Genomic DNA, 13,864 nt, shown 5'->3' on the forward strand with positions numbered 1-13,864 from the left:
CACACACTTAAAGACAAATGTTTAATACAGATTTTTTTCATCTACAGAGAAACATTTAGATTAGAAAATAATTGCTTTTAAAATTAACATTAAGACTTCTATCTTCTATGCGGCGAGCGAATGTCACAACATACATTAAAACATGTTCATACTACAGATGCATATTAACAAGGAAACTAACTGATATCGTCAGGGTTTTGAAAAACAAATGGGGAAACGTGAAGGCAGCTATTTTACACGACAGATTCCAGGCACCAAGGGCATTTGTTTTCCTTTTTAAAGTTAACTTTACTCGGTGTTTCAGAGGTGTGTTACGGAGCCGCCTCAGAAGATGCACCTTTGGTCCATTAAAGTTCGAGTGGGGGTAAACTCCATGACCCCAATAAAAGAGGGCGTAATCATACAAAGTCCAGTCCCAATATCCAGCTCTCACATAGAAACCCATGTATAAAAAGTAGAATAAGAATCAGGGCTGTTAGTTTGTGGTGGGAAAAGTGCTTTGAGGGCTCGTTTAGACGATTTGCTGCTGCTGGCTTGGTTTGATTTAACAATTCACACGGCAATAAAAATGAAAAATCTCACGTCATGAAAAATTAAGAAAATAGACTTTTGTTGTCCCATGAAGAGCCCGACAGTATTGATCTATTTTCACCTAATTTTATCAAACTATCGAGAATATTTTTATTAAACTCCATCTGAAATATGAGCCTCAGTTAGCAGGACTTCACACTGTAGCGTTTTTAGCCCGAACCCTCTCACATTTTCGCAGATAATTCTAAGTCTGAGTTCTTGGAGCTTTGGCCGGACATTGGGACCGGACCACAGGGATCGTCTACGAGGACGCTCTGTTCTCCTCGTACGGAGACTCGTACGACTCCATGGGGGGGCAGGTGCACACAAGGTTCTGGTCGCCGTAGATGTCGTCAATCCTGGAGATGCTCGGCCAGAATTTGGTCTCGGGCCTAATGAAAGGCTGTGAAAGTAAGAAAAGAGGGATAATGGTGAGAATAAAAGTAGTACAGGATTTAATTTGGTTTTTACTCCATCCCAGACTGTGCTGCATCCATCCCATATCTCTACTCTTCAGTAGTTTGGTGCTGATTCTGATCAGCACCAAAATGTAACTGGTTACTCCCTGAGCCATAACACACCCTTCAACTAAGTTTCATGAAATCTTGTCTGGTAGTTTTTGTGTAATCTTGCTTACAAACAAACAAACATCGGGGAAAACATAACCTCGTTGGTGGAGCTGTAGAAGCGTGTGGTCCATCATGATTGCAACTCTTACTTCTGACCACTAGAAGGCGATGGAGACCATGGAGGTCTTATCTAAAGCACCTATCGTTACAGAGGAAAGTTGCAGCAGAGCCACGAGGTCACTCACCAGGGGGAAAGCTGCGAGCTCCCTGGAGTAAGGTCTGTCCCAGTTTGACGACGAGATGCAGGCCAGAGAGTGAGGGGACATCTGCACACACAAACACACACAGAGCTCAAGTAGTGTCCGTCACAGCTTCACATCAGCCTGTGTAATTCATCTTTTCACCCCAAACAAAGAGAGAAACCCTCCCAGTAACGTACCTTGAGCGGATTGACGCGGGAGTCCATCCTTCCCTCCTCGATGTCTGCGATCTCCTGTCGGATACCAAGCAGGGCGTCGCAGTACCGGTCAATCTCGGCCTTGTCCTCGGACTCTGTGGGCTCGATCATGAGTGTACCAACCACTGGCCATGACATGGTGGGCGCATGGAAACCTGGAAATCATTTAAAAAGAGGGTATAAAAACCTAGATATTAGAAAAATAGGCTGAGAGTGAGACAATCCTGTGCATCTAGAATCTTGAAAGAAGCACCGACAGTTGCAGAAGACCACAAACAACAATCTCAGACAAATGGTGGTTGATCTGTGAAACCTACAAGGCCTCACACTTGGATGAGGCCATGACAAAGTCATACTAGACCCCTGATGTTGCTCGGGAATCAGACGTATAGAAAGATGTAACAACGTGGAAAAGCAACCTGGTTCTTAAAAGTTAGCTAGTTGAACCAATTCTGAACCAGCACCAGGTTCATCTTGGTCGAAAAGGGTAAAAGCAAAAAGTAACAGATATAGGGGAAAAATAGAAGTGTTTGTGTGATGATAGAAAGAGAAGTAGGAGTGAGGTTGACCAGAAAGACGGAGCGGACTCAGAGGGCTGATAAAGGAGAAGTGTTTTTTGATTAATAAGGGATTTCATGACCTGACCGAGCCCTAAAACTTTCCAGATTCAGTTTCTGACTCTTCTGATGACAGGAAAGTGGTGAAGGAAGGACGTTGGACAGTGAAACAACCAAAAATGATTTCATGTATGACGCCATTTAAGGAAAGCAACAGCAGTAAATGGTAGCAGTATAGAAACCACCGCTTTTGGACCATTGAGACCATTTCTCATTTATTGCATTAAATTACACTTCAACAAACATCTGACAAACTCATCACTGAGACAGAAGACTCATTGTTATTTAGAACCCAACATGGATGTGGGTAAAATAATCAGAAAAGATATAATAGAGACAGATTAATATGATTTAACTATTTCTGCCCTTAATAACTACAACATTTAGTCAAGTGGTTTTATTAGTTTTCTTATAAACAGGCCAGAGAGGATGCCAGTGAAAACGTAGCAGGGGAAACTTGAGGAAGAAGATGGTTTGCAGTTTGACAAATCTCCACCCGCTTAGCCTCATTTTTTTTTTTTTTAGGGCTAAATAAAGACAGGATAATCTTCATCACGTCAATGTGCCGGCTGAGCAGCACTGCAGCACCAATATAATACTACAGGAAGAATGCATTTAACTCAGCTTACCGTAATCCTGCAGCCTCTTGGCCACATCCACGGCCTCGATATTTGCCGTCTTCTTGAATGGCCTCACATCCAGGATGAACTCGTGGGCTACGAAACCTGATGGACAAAAGGACATAGAGGGGACAATATTTAAAATGTAACATACGCTGATTAGAGTCTTTTCTTTTGCAGTTTAGAGGCCACAGCAGTTTACCTTTCCTGCCTCTGTAGAGGATCTTGTAGTGACCTTCCAGCCTCTTGGCCATGTAGTTGGCGTTGAGGATGGCCACTTCTGTAGCGTGACGCAGTCCCTTAGATCCCATCATCTAAAACACACAGGAGGGATGTGAAAATCCCTTCTGACACTGACACGAGCATCAGACTCATTATATGGAAATCATAATTCCATTAATATATTATGAATCTAATTGATGTAAAGATTCAGATTCACGGTGACAAAATGTCTCTTTAAGCCGACACTAACATCTGATTATTTATTACTGATGAAACATTCAATCATGTAGCTTTGCTAAAATGTCCGTGTAACATTTTCACTTGAAACGCACAAATAAATCCAGATTTGGATAAAAGACACAACAGGAACCGTTCTGTTCAAGAACCGACCACGTCATCATTTTATCTAGGTCAAGAACATAAAAATAAAAATCTTATTATAGGAAACAGTTTTTTTGCCAATTTAGTCAATAAGACACAGATCCTTTCCTTCACTTCCCTAAAATCATCTGCCTCTTTTATTCAGTCACTTCCTTCCAGCTGATGAGGAAACACTGAAAACAGGCATTAGCTCCTGTACCAGACAATATTACAGAAACCACATGTGGGTTCTATCCTCTGCGCTGACCTTGATGTAGGCCCAGGAGATGGGCAGGATGGCACTGGAGCCCCAGGGGGCGGCGCTGATGGTGCCCAGCGAGCTGCTGGTGTTGCCTGACTGCATGTCTACCACCGGGTGGGTCGGCAGGAAAGGGGCGAGGTGAGACTTCCTGATGAGGAGATAATTGCCGTGAGGACATGTTGAGGTTCAAAGTAGATAAATAGAAAATAGATGTTTTATTATTGAGATTAAACCACATCCAAACACTGGTTTTAATCTAGTGTGAATCTGTTCATAAATAATAGGAATATTTCTTTAGCTGAAGCTTTAACGTTCATTGTTTGTGTGATGCTGGATGTTTCTACGTGCTTATACAGTACAAACATGCAGGAGACATCATTTCACTGACGAGCACCTGACCTTAAATCTCACACACACACACACACACACACACACACACACACAAACCAAACTGACATTTACTCAGTTGAATATTCTGACTCACACTCCAATGGGCCCCATGCCGGGTCCTCCTCCACCATGAGGGATGCAGAAGGTTTTGTGCAGGTTGAGGTGAGACACGTCTGAGCCGTAATCTCCAGGACGACACAATCCCACCTGGAAGACAAGGAAGAAATAAAAAAAAATATTTTGGGCACTATAGCCTTCATTCATAGGACAGGTTCTAAGCGTGGCAGTGGAGAGACATGTAGTGAAGGGACGATTTAAATGTCCTTTTTATGCATTATTGTACGGCTTCATTACTTTGTGTTTTTGTTATTCAATGTATAATTTCCATATCCTAAAGTTTTTAAGCCTATAGCCATTATTGTAATTAGCTTTGTAATTAAGTATTTTCCCCCGAGGTTATCCATTAATCCATTAATCTATTATTGGCACACCTCTATAAACCTTTACCCCGTTAGCCTCCGGTTATCACAAGTCATATTTAACTTTCCACGAGCAGTGTTCAGAAGATCAGAGATGTTGCCCTGCTGCTTGTTCCCTCACCTGGGCGTTCATGTTGGCACCGTCCAGGTACACCTGGCCACCGTTCTCATGAATAAGATCACACACGTCCCGGATTTGCTCCTCAAACACGCCGAAGGTGGAGGGGTAGGTGATCATCATGGCCGCCAGACTCGCCTTGTGTTTATCAACCTGGGAGGAAAAACATAGTGATTCAAAATATATTAGGGACAAGAACCCTCAGAACTTTAAGGGTGAAAGTTGCAGATTATAATCCACTATTAATTCAGTGGGTTCACGTCAAGATACAGGACCCTCCCCTTTATCTCCTCTCCCTGATACCTTCAATGTCTCCACTGTCAACTCTACAACAAAAGGCAGAATCTCCCCCCCCCAAAACATTTCTGAAATACCGAAATTTGGTCAAAAGGTTGAAAAGTCAAGTGATGATCTTGTGTAAAACTCACCAGAGCCTTGAGATGTGCCATGTCAGTGTTTCCGTCCTTGTCCACCTCCACCACCTGAACCTTCATTCCAGCCATCTGAGCACTCGCTGGGTTGGTGCCATGAGCCGACTTGGGAATCAGACAGACCTGGAGGGAAAGAAAACAACAGAGGGTGAACAAAACCAAATATCTGGATAAACCAAAAGAGAAAACACAGATATACTAATGTTGTATTTAAAAACAGGGTATTATAGTGTACAGTCAGGATATGGCTGCAGAATAAACTAATTAAGTCATGATGATTTAAAATAAAGCCAAAGGATTGTGTGGGCACTCGGTGCAGATCACAGACTAACAACAACAAAAAGGTGCATATTAATATATTTAATTTCTTTATGTGTTTAAATCTTAATTCTGCTTTGTATAGAAACAATATCTTAAAAAGCCAAAATATATGTTATTCTAAATTTAAAAAACAAGCGGTGTGGCCTCTAATTTCCATATATACACCGTTATACAGTAGAATTAATAGAAAATGTTTTCTTTATATAAAAACAGGGTTTTCAGAGGCTAGTGTGCGTGTGTGAGTTGAAATGCTGTAACTTTGGGAATTTTGATGCAGCCACTGGCTCTAATGTGTAACCAGCCCACAGGCAATTTATTGATTTTATCCCTTATTAGGGTGGCACATCTGACATTTTGGGTCTAAGTGTCCCAGTTGTGCGACTGTGGGTGGGGTAACCTTGACAAATGACTGACTGGGAAAACATTGCCTGTCACACCACCGACTTGCAGCTGTCAAAGTCTTAAAACCTCCAAATATGGAATCTTGGACGTAGGCGACCTATGGTGGCACCGGAGCCCTTTCAGCCCCTTTGTTTGCACAAACGGTTGCGAGTTTGGACCTTGACTTGATTTCAAGGGAGCAGCGCACTATCTAAGACGTCCTTACGAGGGCAGCTATTAAAAACAGAGGCCGAATAACAGCACAAACCAAATACCTGAGTCAGCCCGTCTTTAATCTGAGTGAGTGTCTTATCTCGTCCTGCAGCTAAACAGCGTATCTGAGACCTATTAATCTGTGATGTCAAATTGACCTGTTGTAGCCTGAGAACAATAAACCCAACCGTCAGGAGCACAGGCTGATAAGAGCACAAATCAGCAGTTCACAATCGACAAAGTATTTTACTCTACTTTTGATTTATCAGCATCTGTCAGTAGACATTAAGTCAGCAAAATCAGAGCTGATAATCCATGTACTTGAAAGGGAAAACCTCTCCGTAGATAAAATATATTAAAATTATAGTTTTGATATAATTTAATTGATTTAAATGATTTGCATCTTGCAGAGAGTTGGATGAGAGGACCGATACCACTTAGGTGTATAAAACATGAAGCTGAAGCCAGAGGAAAGTTAGCTTAGCATATCTCAGCATTAGTTAGGCTACCCTGGCTCTCTCCAGTGAGTTGGCACATTTTCTGCTTGTAGCTTCCCATTTAATTGTTGGACACAAGAGGTTGGCTTATTCATCCATTCGTGGCCGTTTCCCCAGATGTCAAACGATTCCTGTAAATCAATTTCCCCTCCCAGTTCCTGAGGTTAAGTAAACATGATTTTAATCCTGACATTCCTTTGGGTTATTTGCACATAGAGCAGATAATTTGGAGACTGAACACATGTTGGACGACAGAATCAGATAAAAGAAGTGTCATTAAAATCGTATTAACGTCATCATAACACAAAAGCTGCTTTCAGACATGCAGTGGAGTCCGGACATTTTTTCTCAAGCTTTCAAAGTCTGAGTAAGAAAATGTCTGAGCCCATGTGAGAATACAGCCGGAAGTGGACATGGTGATGATGTTTCTAACATGCGGCGTTAAACTGGAAGAATAAAGATATAATAATTTTAAAAAAGAGGTGCCATACATGTTGAAGACGCCGACAAAAGATGTCGACTTACAAAAACTCATAAGGCTTCAATGTGCTGTTAACAAAAACATGTGGTGTCCAAAGCAGAATGTATACATGTCGTGTCCGGCCTCCTGCTCTATCCAGAGGGACGGCGTGTTTGCCTGGAATGATCCTGTTGGTGTGAACGTGTCTGACCTGGACCATCTCCCAGCTGCGTTCTTTCACATTTTCTGAATTTCATGTCTGAAAACAGCTTCATTCACAACGTTTGTCGGCGTGACTTTCGTCCAATTAAGACTCTTATCTCAGCCGCAGCACACTTACACTTCTCGAGCTCTCCCCCTTTGAGTTCAGGAAGGCTTTTATGGCGGCCAGGCCAGCGTATTCTCCCTGAGCACCACTGGAAGGCAAGGCAAACACACCGTGGTCACACACACACACACACATCCTTACCTCAGCACAGTACAAAGATCAGTCTGCATTACCAAAAGAGGAGAGGGAGATGTGATGAGAAGCAAGCTGCATGATAAATCTGTGGGCCAATGTAGCATGGTGTACTATTCATAAACCCACTGCCTCTGATAAGTGGTGATAAGCAGCAGATGTAGGTGTGTGCCGTGTCAGCGGAAACCTGAAATAAGCTGTTATGCATATTTTAAACTGACCTGGAGCGCAACACATTCTGTTCAGTTAAATTCAGAAAGTAAAATCGTGTTTATCACATAAATGAAATGATCACATATTCAGCAAATGGTGACGAGGTCTTGCATCATCGAAATCACACATATACGACAGGTTAGAAAGGCCACAAAAGTTAATTATCTACAGACGTAATCTATTTAACAGACAATCTAATGAACCTCTCTCTCATAACTTTCAGTAAAAGAAAATACTAAGAAACTATTTGGTTCTTGGAATTTGAAGCTGAGGCTAAAAGGTAATTCCATTAGTTTTGCAGGTTTTTTTATCCTAAATTGGACAAATCTAACTTTTGACCCGATGGTGGCGCTATGTGGAAACCAAAGCTTTTAGCAGAGGTTGTTACAGTTCATTTCAAATTTCACTGCAATTCATCCATCAGTGGTTGAGGTAATTAAGTCTGGGCCAAATGGGTAAACTAACAGAACCGGACCGACCCGGAGCCATGAAGCGAACAAGACTAAAAATAAAATCAGTCATCTTTAATATTTTATACAAGTTATAAGTCAGGGTTTATGGTCTCAATGAGCAGAGCAGCATTTAGGTGCCGGTCTGAGTTAAATACAAGTGTGTGGTGCAACAAAATTAAATTGGTTTGTGCTTATTATTGGGATTTAGCATTACATATGGGTCATGTCCACATCACTTCCGAGGGCTACAGCTGTCCTCACCGATATGTTAGACTGGTCTTGTCTCAGGATGCCTCTTTCTTAGAGGCTGAAAACTTTCCACGTGTCCCATGTCCACATAAGTAATGAAACAAGTCTATAGTGATACTAGATTCCTTCTTGTTGGGTCTGGATGGAACCTTCTTCTCCGTAAAGACCTCTGAAGGTCAGAGCTCTTACCTGTTTGGCTGGAAGGAGATCCTATCGTAGCCCGTCACCTCACAGAGGTCCTTCTCCAGCTGTTTGAAAAGTTTCTGGTAGCCCTCGGCCTGATCCAGAGGCACAAACGGGTGGATGTTGGCAAACTCCCTCCAGGTGATGGGCTGAAGAAGAAGAGGAGGAGGAGGAGGAGGAGGACAGCAGTGTAGGTGTGGAGGAAAATCCAATTTGTTCTACAGCTTTAACAATTCATCACATTTACAGAATTACTCACCATGAGTTCTGATGAACTATTTAACTTCATGGTGCAGGAGCCCTAAAGACAAAAAAAAAAAAAAACATTTTAGCACCAGTGTTTGCACATCTGGATATGTGGTTTAGCCTCAGGTAACACTAACCAGTGGTATCATGCTGTGCACCAAGGAGATGTCCTTGTTCTCCAGACGCTTCATGTATCGCACAATGTTGGTCTCAGAGTGGTAACTGGAAACAAAGATTAACCAGAAAGATTTAACGACTTTATTCTCTGATGCCAAATATGTGAACTGTACATATTCAATTTTTATAGAAAACAGTAGTGTGCAAACGTTTAAGGCATTTTATATATTTAGATTGTTATTCATGATGCAGTATAACCAAGGAGGTGTCTGTTGAGTCAAAACATTTATTTCCAGCATTACAGTGACCTCAGACATTCAGCCAGAGGAACAAATGTCTAGCCTCCACAAACCCTGAGCTCAACAACATGTGGTTAATAATAAAATGTTTTTAAATCTCACTCGACATTTAATGCCTGCAACTTTTGCACAGCCTTGTCTGTCACAATGATTATGTAAGAGAGTAAACTGAGGACTTGGACATTAGAAGTCCTGATAGTAGACTGACTTTATGGCAGTAATAAGACGAGACGCCCCATTTTCAGCTGCCGGAGGTTTTCAGAAGTTGCCATGAAGGCAGTTACTGAAAACCTATTGCTACTGCAGAAATCTTTTAATTGAATGTATGGAAAACAACAGAAATTCTACCAGGAACAGCAAATCTTTGTATAGAATAAATTAAACCAGAGCTTGAAAGATCACATAGGGGCAACAGGGGTTTATTAAGGTTTTTGGATGATATTATACACTTATTTCTTAAATTATGGTACTTAAAATGCTTTAGACCCAAATCCACCTGTTGTTTTTGCAACATACAAACTAGATTTAAAACCAGTAGCAAACACAGAAGGGCCTCATATCCAACTATTGGCACTGTATGTAAAGTTATGCAATAAAGTTCAGATATTTATGACTCAACAGGTCATAAAGACGACATGTCTGTGCAGCGTTATCATCGGTGTAGTGGAACACTTTGTGTCTTAGGGTTGAGATCACAAACCTGTTAAAAACCTGGTGCGAGAGGTACTTGCTCGTCCTCTTGAAAGGACTTCCTGTGATCCCCTTCACCCGCTCCCCCATCTTCTCGGCTATCAGCTCCTGGAAATTCAGCATTTTCAAATTAAAGCCAGCGGCACCCCTATAAATATTACTACTGTCACTTCACTGTCAGATGAGAGTGATCATCAAATGTGGATGAACGTACAGCTGACGATTCACAGCCAAAGACCCAGAGCAAGTCGTCCAAGTCCCTCTCGGTCACCGTCTCGTCCAGAGAGACGCCCAACTGTGGAGAGCACAGCAGGGAGCAAAACATTTTAAATCTTACACTGACAAACTCACATCTTTACCCAAAACTACTATTACAAAACATGATAAAAATATACAACAACAAAAAAAGAGGTGAAATAAAATACATTAATTTGCAGAGTGATATCATTTGTCAGGTTGGTTGTGATTTATCCAATAATATATTTTTGTCATACATTTTTAATAATTTATCGTGCAGTGTTTTCTGTTGCTCTGCGACTTGAACACATTTCTCCACATTAAATGCAGTGTTACTTTGTGTTACCTTGTGCGATCTTTTGGTGCGACAACAACAAACATCGCTCACAAATGATGTCCCCAAGAATGTCCCCCCCCCCCCTCGTTGACTGTGATCCTGTTGCAGTTGTTAAACTACCAAGAGCCCGATGAATCACCACTGACTCACCACTCCCTCAGTGTAGACGCGCAGGTTTATCTGCCTCTGCGTGGCTCGCTCCAGGATGTCTTTGGCCGCCACGCTACAGTTGATCTTTAGGGTGTCGAAGAACATGTCGCTGTGTAGCCGGTGTCCTGCTCTCTTCAGACCTGAAAACAGTGAGTGGGGGGGGGGGGGAGGGAGGTGTCAACAGTTACGTACTGTTCATTCTTTCGATAAATAAATAATAATAATGAAATCTATGGAGGGTGCAATTGGAAAAGAAAGTCTTTATTCATGTGTCAGATTCAGACATTGAAATAATGGCATCCCTCAGCAGATTAACGGCCCAGTACTTTAAACATTCAACCAATCGACTTCCAGAAAACAACCCTGCTTCTGAATTAATTTAAGTTTCATTTAAAGCCAAGAAAAGACAACAGCTACCTTCAGCGAGGATTAGTGCAGCATTATGTGTCCGCTCAGCGATGTGTTTGAGGCCCTGAGGACCGTGGTACAGACCAAACATCGCAGCCATGTTGGCCAGCAGAGCCTGGGAGGATGAACAGGGATTTCATCACATGCTTTTCAACCAAATAATACAAGCAAAAAAATAATTCATCAAAATACCCCAAAAAAAGAAGACATTTTGTACCGTAATTAATTCTTAAATGTAAAGGTAAAAACATACGTTCTCATATAATGGTTCAAAAATGATTTCACTTCCTACTTCACTTTGTTTTTATATAAATAAAAAAGGATTAACCTGTATAAAATGAGAAACTGGTCATACCTGTGCAGTGCAGATGTTGCTGGTTGCTTTGTCTCTGCGGATGTGCTGCTCTCTGGTCTGCAGAGCAAGCCGGTACACTTCCTTACCAGCTGCATCCCTGAAATATAATCATGATATATATGAAATAAAACCGTTCAATAAGGAGACTTTTGAATTGCATTGTTTGAGGCACTGTTGTTTTTAGACAGGAATGTTATGTCTCACCTGGTGACACCAACCATTCTGCCGGGCATCATCCGGACCAGGTTTTCTTTAACAGCGAAGAAGGCAGCGTGCGGACCGCCGTAGCAGAGAGGAACTCCAAACCTCTGGGAGCTGCCCAGTGCAATATCAACACCAAACTCTCCAGGAGGACGCAGCACGCAGAGAGCCAGAAGATCTGTGGCACAGCAGGCCAGGGCCTAGACGAGGAAGGGTATATGAAATTAAATCACGGTGCTATATTTAGTCATAAGAATATCTGCAGGAACTTTCTCTTACCCCTCCTTTGTGTGCACGGTCCACGAGGGCAGTGAAGTCTTCCACCCTGCCGTCAGTGTCTGGATACTGGAAGAGCACGCCGCTCACATCCTTTCCACTGAAGTCCATCTCATGAGGCAGCTTCAGAACCGTTTTTACCCCAATGTAGCTGCAACAGAACAGTCAAAGCTTGAAGGTACTTTGCTAAAAAATTTGGAAGTAATGTGTAGTAGTAGTTTTTCATTTTTCATTTCATGCGTGTGTGAAGTACATACTTGGCTCTGGTCTGCACCACAGCAATAGTCTGAGGATGGCAACGTGGGTCAATGTAGAAAGTCCTTCTTTTGTTCTGTCTGTGAGGAGTAACCACAAATAACTGGTCAGAGTGACTGAAGCTTCTTTTTCTGCTGCAAGTGTTGAACATCTTTAAACCATTAGATTGAAGTTTACAGCCCAATCTGAGCTTGTTCTCCACATCACCACTTGTGTTTGTCATCTTGTGAATACCTGTGGCAGAGCTGCATGGCCTCAGCAGCCGCGGTTCCCTCGTCGAGCAGGGAGGCGTTGGCGACGGGCATACTTGTGATGTCACAGATCATGGTCTGGTAGTTGAGGAGGGACTCCAGGCGACCCTGAGCGACCTCGGGCTGGTAAGGTGTGTACTGAGTTACCCTGGGAACGAGACACACACTATGAGTCGAAACAGAGCCAGTGTGGAAACTAGGACATGGACCGGATAGTGTGCAAGGATTGCTGATTGGCATTTTGGTGAAAGAAAATCTTGTTTGGCGGAAAGCATGAGATCTTTGGGTCATCAGACCTCACATGAGAAGTAACTTCAAGTCACACAGCTTCCTATTAGAGCAAGTTACTGTGCATCACCTAAATTTAGCTTCAAATTAGGAACCAAACCTTAATAATAAAGCTTGGTTATCCGTGACCGTACAAAAAAAAAAAAGATAAACAAGCTCAGATCTCCATAGATTTATCTGGGGGGGCCACTCACCAGCCTGCATTCTCCAGGAGATTTCTCTGGATGGGCGGAGGTACTGAGCAGTTGTAGTAGCCCATGCCGATGTAGGACCTGTACACTTTGTTCATGGATGCAATCTTCTGCAAATGGTCCAGAATCTCATTCTCACCTGTAAAACATTTGAGGCACAACAGTGTTACTTTTGCTGAACATTCACTCATAGAATCAAGAACGTTGTCAATCTCACCTACAGGATCGTAATCTGGGATTAACTTTACATTTCTGTGCAACACTGAACAAGGAATATGTATTAATTATGTCAAACAAGATATGTCAAAAGACCTTTAGACTTGAAAAGCACCAGGTCTCTCAGTTGAAACGCTGGCTGTATGACAGGACTAAGAAGATCAGTGTGGCATGCAATCAGTTAGAGGCGACATGTGGAGATCAGGCTGCTGTAATTAATCATTTAGCATCTATTTGGATCATTGACGAATTGTTTGAGTCGGAGTCAATTTCCAAGGAAGTCTTGTCTCTCAAATATGAGAAATCACTGCATTTCTTGGCCAAACAATATATTAAGTTGAATATTTATATAAAACAGGACATTTTATGAGAGTCTTGAGCTAAAACTGATACTGACCACGTCAATAAATGGAGAACATAAAGGACATTTGATATTGACATAGTTGGTGTCCTAAATACAATACAGCCCTCCCCACATGACTGAGAATACACTGTAAACATTAATCAGTAAGGAAAATAAACACCTCATAGTTAAAGAAGATGAGACGTGTGATACATTTCTGTCCATGTCACTTGCAAACACCTCTTCCCATTAGGTTTCTTCCCCAGTGGCTAGTGATTTAGCTTCATTCCACACTGCTGTGAGGGAGCTCTGCCAGTGCACAACCAGCCTCTGAGATTCCTCCGGCCTTCCTGGCTGCCTAGCAACCCCAAGGAATGGACAATACCGCCCGTCTGAACCGAGAGCCCTGACTAGTCCCGTTTTTTTTGGAAGAAGAAAGACACCTCCAGTCCTCGGTGGTGTGAGAGACCGCAGCAAGTC

General features: G+C 42.3%; 1 protein-coding gene across 1 annotated transcript in view; it reads right to left on the bottom strand.

The window, feature by feature from the left end:
• Nucleotides 1-13,864, bottom strand: part of gldc (glycine dehydrogenase (decarboxylating)) — a 16,607-nt gene continuing 2,743 nt past the window's right edge. The window contains exons 3-25 of the mRNA XM_034594762.1: nucleotides 12,829-12,964; nucleotides 12,330-12,494; nucleotides 12,098-12,175; nucleotides 11,844-11,991; nucleotides 11,568-11,764; nucleotides 11,364-11,460; nucleotides 11,018-11,123; nucleotides 10,601-10,740; nucleotides 10,091-10,171; nucleotides 9,887-9,984; nucleotides 8,908-8,992; nucleotides 8,784-8,825; nucleotides 8,531-8,673; nucleotides 7,308-7,383; nucleotides 5,093-5,218; nucleotides 4,668-4,817; nucleotides 4,162-4,274; nucleotides 3,684-3,825; nucleotides 3,036-3,147; nucleotides 2,843-2,938; nucleotides 1,579-1,751; nucleotides 1,385-1,465; nucleotides 1-973 (exon numbers count right to left, since the gene is read on the bottom strand). Coding sequence (XP_034450653.1) covers nucleotides 833-973; nucleotides 1,385-1,465; nucleotides 1,579-1,751; nucleotides 2,843-2,938; nucleotides 3,036-3,147; nucleotides 3,684-3,825; nucleotides 4,162-4,274; nucleotides 4,668-4,817; nucleotides 5,093-5,218; nucleotides 7,308-7,383; nucleotides 8,531-8,673; nucleotides 8,784-8,825; nucleotides 8,908-8,992; nucleotides 9,887-9,984; nucleotides 10,091-10,171; nucleotides 10,601-10,740; nucleotides 11,018-11,123; nucleotides 11,364-11,460; nucleotides 11,568-11,764; nucleotides 11,844-11,991; nucleotides 12,098-12,175; nucleotides 12,330-12,494; nucleotides 12,829-12,964 — 2,726 coding nt within the window. The 3' untranslated portion in view covers nucleotides 1-832. The remainder of the gene's footprint in view (nucleotides 974-1,384; nucleotides 1,466-1,578; nucleotides 1,752-2,842; nucleotides 2,939-3,035; nucleotides 3,148-3,683; nucleotides 3,826-4,161; nucleotides 4,275-4,667; nucleotides 4,818-5,092; nucleotides 5,219-7,307; nucleotides 7,384-8,530; nucleotides 8,674-8,783; nucleotides 8,826-8,907; nucleotides 8,993-9,886; nucleotides 9,985-10,090; nucleotides 10,172-10,600; nucleotides 10,741-11,017; nucleotides 11,124-11,363; nucleotides 11,461-11,567; nucleotides 11,765-11,843; nucleotides 11,992-12,097; nucleotides 12,176-12,329; nucleotides 12,495-12,828; nucleotides 12,965-13,864) is intronic.

The sequence above is a fragment of the Hippoglossus hippoglossus genome, chromosome 9 (assembly GCF_009819705.1).
Source record: "Hippoglossus hippoglossus isolate fHipHip1 chromosome 9, fHipHip1.pri, whole genome shotgun sequence".
Taxonomy (NCBI): domain Eukaryota; kingdom Metazoa; phylum Chordata; class Actinopteri; order Pleuronectiformes; family Pleuronectidae; genus Hippoglossus; species Hippoglossus hippoglossus.